At 33.5% G+C, this 4,960-nt stretch overlaps 1 protein-coding gene across 1 annotated transcript; it reads right to left on the reverse strand.

Annotated features, from left to right (window-relative positions):
• Positions 1 to 264: 264 nt before the first annotated feature.
• LOC120165868 (dolichyl-phosphate beta-glucosyltransferase-like) lies at positions 265 to 4,091 on the reverse strand. Its single transcript, XM_039175300.1, has 10 exons — positions 3,829 to 4,091; positions 3,696 to 3,744; positions 3,110 to 3,216; positions 2,583 to 2,628; positions 2,247 to 2,381; positions 2,077 to 2,166; positions 1,875 to 2,003; positions 1,691 to 1,774; positions 1,497 to 1,561; positions 265 to 636 (listed from the first exon to the last, which is right to left on the reverse strand). Exons 1-10 carry the CDS (start codon positions 3,939 to 3,941, stop codon positions 450 to 452), a joined length of 1,005 nt encoding a protein of 334 aa, XP_039031231.1. The 5' UTR covers positions 3,942 to 4,091; the 3' UTR covers positions 265 to 449.
• Between the last annotated feature and the right edge of the window lie 869 nt (positions 4,092 to 4,960).

Consider the following 4,960-nt stretch of genomic DNA (forward strand, 5'->3'; position numbering starts at 1 on the left):
TAGGTCACAGGGAGAAGATAAGGAACAAAGTAAGGGTATTTTAGCCCAAATGCACGGAATAAATAAAATACCTATATAATATGTGAAAATGACATTCTCAATAATAATCCCTTAAAAAGTTACTGTTGGCAATGAGTTATTACTCTCAATTGGGAATCTTTCCCATCCAAAAGTGGGTATTACATTCTGGAGAAAAAAAAATTCCTCCCAGTAATCATCAATTCCATGATTCAAACACCCCTAAGAAAAGTCCCCCCCCCCCTAAAAAGTGTTACCTCAATCAATATTACAACTGGAAAAGACTGCAGAAAGAACAAGCTCGCATAAACTGGTTTAAGCTGATGGTAGAAGGTGTTGTCTGAAAGAACGTATTAAAACCGAAGCTTATCAAATCACTTGTCTGCTTCTCTTTGATTGCCATTGCTCGATGGATTGAGAAAATCCAGACATCAGGAGTTAATTTTCCAGATCCCAGTTCTGTATCCTATGGACATGAGGGCAAGTTCCCAAAGCATGTTCGGTATACTCAATGGATTTACCTTGGATCCAGGAATCTCAGACCAGTTTACAGATATCTCCAGCATCGGAATACTGAACCATTTACAAAGGAAAACAAGTTCAACATCGAAACACCACCTGCACATGTAATTCAAGGGTGATTCTAAGTCAGTTAACAAAAAATTTTCCAAGAGATCAAAGAAATGACTATGATATCTTCTCTCATTACCTAAATGCTAGACCTCGGACAAGTTAATTTAAAACAAACAAAGCCCACAAGTGTGTTCAAGATGAGAGGCGGAAGGATGAAACAAACATGAACATGAATATCTATTACTAAAAAGAATGCTTAATTCCTTTTTTATTGTTTCTGTCTGTTCTCAGCAACTAAAAAATGAATTTCCTTTATGAGTTCACCTCCATCCATTTCTTTCTAATTTTCTATCATTTATTTCTCCTTATTTGATGCTTATCAGTAAATGGGAAACATCAGAAAAGCATTAGAGTATCAAAGAGAAAACAAGCATGTCAATGGCAGTTTGGTGATCTAAGTATGTAGTTTAGATTTGTTTTGAACTATTAACGACAGGATAAGCGAGTAGTGACACAGGCTTTGCTTGGTTAAGTGGAAAAACAGGAGGATGGAAGGAGAGAGTGAAAAAGTATAAAGAAAATAAATTGTGAACGTAATTGGTAAGAAAGAAAAATGACAGGAATAGTCATTTTACATTCTCATGTGTAAAAGCAAATCATTATAATTAATTTGGAAGGAAAAGAAGAGATAAAATGTGAGAGATATGTAAGATAGTTCAAAATTATGTATTTTCAAAAGCTTTATTTTCTTTCCTCTCATTTTTCAACTATACCAAGCAATGAACGAAAGAAAATTACATTTTCTTTCATTTTTTTCCATCTTTCCTACCAAGCACACTAATGGAAAACATAAATATTTTCCATATTTCTACTTATGGATAGTTGCATATTGTCCCCGAGATCACCTTTTCAACCGGATGTTGGTAAAAATCTTCCTTGCTGCAGACCTAGTAAACATCTTAAAACCACACTGCATTTTATGAAGAAATTCAGATAAGGAAAACTTTTATAGACAATTCAGTACATATTATGATAGTAATAGAGAGGATACGTTACTTTAGGGAAGAAAGTTAGAAACCTTTACAGTAATGGAACACACCTGTGTATCACGAATACCAGGACCAGCAGCCAAGAGAACCACAAGATGAAAACCCTTCATCAAAAAATTGCGGTACCACTTCCTCTAAAACATAGAAGAATTTAACAAATTCAATAAGAACTCTGCAACTTAGAATACAGTATTAAAATATGAATAAATAACAAGCCTTGTAAGTAAACTTAACTGTAGCCAGAGCTTTTTCCTCAAGATGGGCACGAGATCCAAATGCAACTATTGGGATATCAGATATTCTAAAAGTCTCCTTATCAGCTGCCGGATCACCATGATGATCTTTTCTTGCAACTGCATGGATCTGAAGTGTAGAACATCAGATAATCTGTACCACACGGTATATCTTCACCAATGCTAGTCAGTCTTTTACAAACCTGATTTTCAAGTTTTTCTAGGTCGGTAACCTTGGTAGCCCCATCGGCATCTAGCATTAGAAGTAATTCACCACGTGAATGTAGCATTCCCTGTTTTACAATGCTTTCAATGCAGGGAGCATCAGGAAATGTTTGTGAATATCCAAATAAATGGCTTAGGTTAGACTCACTTTTCTTATTGCTTCTCCTTTTCCGTGGTTTTTACCAAGCAGGATAACCTTCACATTGTTTACACCATACTTCTTTACGAAGTCGAAAGCTACTCTCTTTGTTCCATCCCTACTTCCATCATCAACGATCAATACCTGCATCTCGTGCAAGTAAGAGGCATGCATGCATCAAATAAAAATTTAAAATTGTCTTTTTCTTCAAAAAGGAAAAAACGTTTTCCCCTGAGGCAGTGAGCCAGAAACACAATTAACCTATTTCATGATAGGCTACCGATCATAATAGGCTTCACAAACCAATTTAACTGATTCAGTTAAAAGACGAAACAAGAAAGGTACCTCATAAGAAAATGATTTATCATTTGCTTCCCGTTGTTGAAGATAACTGCATGGTAGCAACATAAAACGATTACCATTTAACATCATAATCTTTTCAGTGACAATAATGGATGTATTTTCAAATTAACTCATCGAAACATGTCTAAGAAACAATATCTTTTGTCTTGAAACGTCTAAGAAACCATATTTCTAATCCTGAAAACAAGGCAATGGTTAATCAAAGCTACAAATAGAGAACGAAGAGCTAAAGAAAGAAAGAAAAAATCCTTAGTTCTATTGTTATGATGTGAGAAACATAAGTCAATTAATTGAAATAATCCTGCATTTTCATGTCTACTTTTTTTTGCCCATTTTATGTGAAGAAATTGGATTGACATCCTGGCATTTCAAGATATTACTAAATATTAACTATTGAAAATAAGCATCCTGCATTTTTCATATGTAAAAGCTATTTTTGTTATCACAAACCATCCAACTGAAGCACATATGTTCAGACTAAGGATTTAGAAAAAGAGGCATTAGCTTACTTCATGGTTTCATCAAGAGCACCAGGAAACCTACGTTCTTCATTGAAAGCAGGAATTATCAATGACAAGTATTTCTCTGCTGGATCAAAAATATAGGGACAAGGAACCTGGAAATAATGCATACAGAAAATTCTTAGAACATGTACCCACTTCATATATATCATTGTCCCATAAATAAAAAAAATTAAAATAGAAATATCATATTAAAAAGAATAAACTCGAAAAGTGAATTACAGAATTCTAATTGGTATCATTAGTTCTTGCACGTATGTCTAATAACATAGACTTCTTCACATACACAAAATGAAGGGAAAATGCTATCAATTCTAGCCTTTTTAATTTCTTTGTTTTTTTTTCCTTTTCTATTCACTTGTTGGATTAAAATGAAAGGAGCTATAAAACCAAGTCCCATTTTCATGAACTTAATTAGCAATACTGACTATTTAGTTACATTTAGCTTCTCAAAGTTGACTCTTCACTAATTTCCTAATAAAAATCAAACGAATACAAGAAGTTCCGCCACCAAACAAGCGATTGCAAAGAACAACCCAAATGTGAATAAAACAATATGTAAAAGTAACTTTACCTGTTTCAATGAGTTCGGATCCTCAAAGATCGCCGGCGCTTCAACATGACTAAATTGGAGAAAGAAAAGAGTATGAATTAAAACGAAATCAAATAAAACCAAAAACGATCAAATTAGGGTTAAAAAAGAGTACGCATTATTGTGACGTCTTCTGTAGGCTTCCAGAACGATTACAGAAACTAAACCTAAAACAAAGATCAAAACCAAAACCGCCAAAAACTCCAGCATCGTCAATAAAACTTCCATTTCCCCTTTTTTCGAGTTTTTTTCTTTTTCTTTTCCCCCCAAGCTTTTAGCTGCTGGTGGGTGGAGGCAAGAGTAAACAGAGACTTTTCTTCAACGAAAATGAAAATTCCGTCGGTAGATTAGCCTCAGTGGTCGTGGGTTCGAACCTTAATATATAGATTAGATATTTGGGTAAACTATCTAAATGGTTATTTAATCTCGAATAAACTATCTATTTGGTATATATTTTTATACTTCTATTTTATAGAATCATAACTTAACATTATATCTAACATTGAACGTTCACGTATTTAGTATTTCTGGTAATTGATTCGGAATTTTAATGAATAATAATATTTTTTTATTATTAAGATCATTTGATTCGTGCATAATTTTAATTTTAAAATTTGTACATTTTAATAATTAATTTTTAAATATAAATAATTTACCAAATTTTATCATTATCTTAAATATTTGGGACAAACCCCAAAATTTCCAAATTCACATCCCCTCTCCCAATTTCCTATCATTACAAATAGCTTTTCCTATCTCCAAGCCACCATCACGTGACCATGGAACTAGCAAACAGACTGCCCCCTTAACCCCCTAAGCACTATCACACACACTTGGACCATCCTAAAGAATCGTACTCAACACCCAGCTCGCGAAACCACTGTATCACTTGGTGCCATTAATATCTTATTATTTTTGGGAAATAAACAAGTAACGAGTAATTTTTTCTATAACCAGATTAGTTAGAATGCAAAATAAAAACGAAAAAATAATACCCGAAATTGATAACAGAGTTCAACCAATTGTGCTTACGTCTCTGGACTGCTGCAGATCTTTTACTAAGAAAGGAAATTTACAGGTGTTTACAAAACACTCACTACTCACAAGAAACTCTATAGTATTGGGAGAAAGAAATGATTTGGGATCATTTTGAAGCTAAATGGGCTAGGGTATTTATAGTTGAAGCTTAAGGACTTAATCTTGTAAATATCCTAAAATACAATGGCTAAATGTATGATTTAACCATT

Source organism: Hibiscus syriacus, unplaced genomic scaffold (genome assembly GCF_006381635.1).
Source record: "Hibiscus syriacus cultivar Baekdansim isolate YM2019G1 unplaced genomic scaffold, ASM638163v2 tig00111618_pilon, whole genome shotgun sequence".
Lineage (NCBI taxonomy): Eukaryota > Viridiplantae > Streptophyta > Magnoliopsida > Malvales > Malvaceae > Hibiscus > Hibiscus syriacus.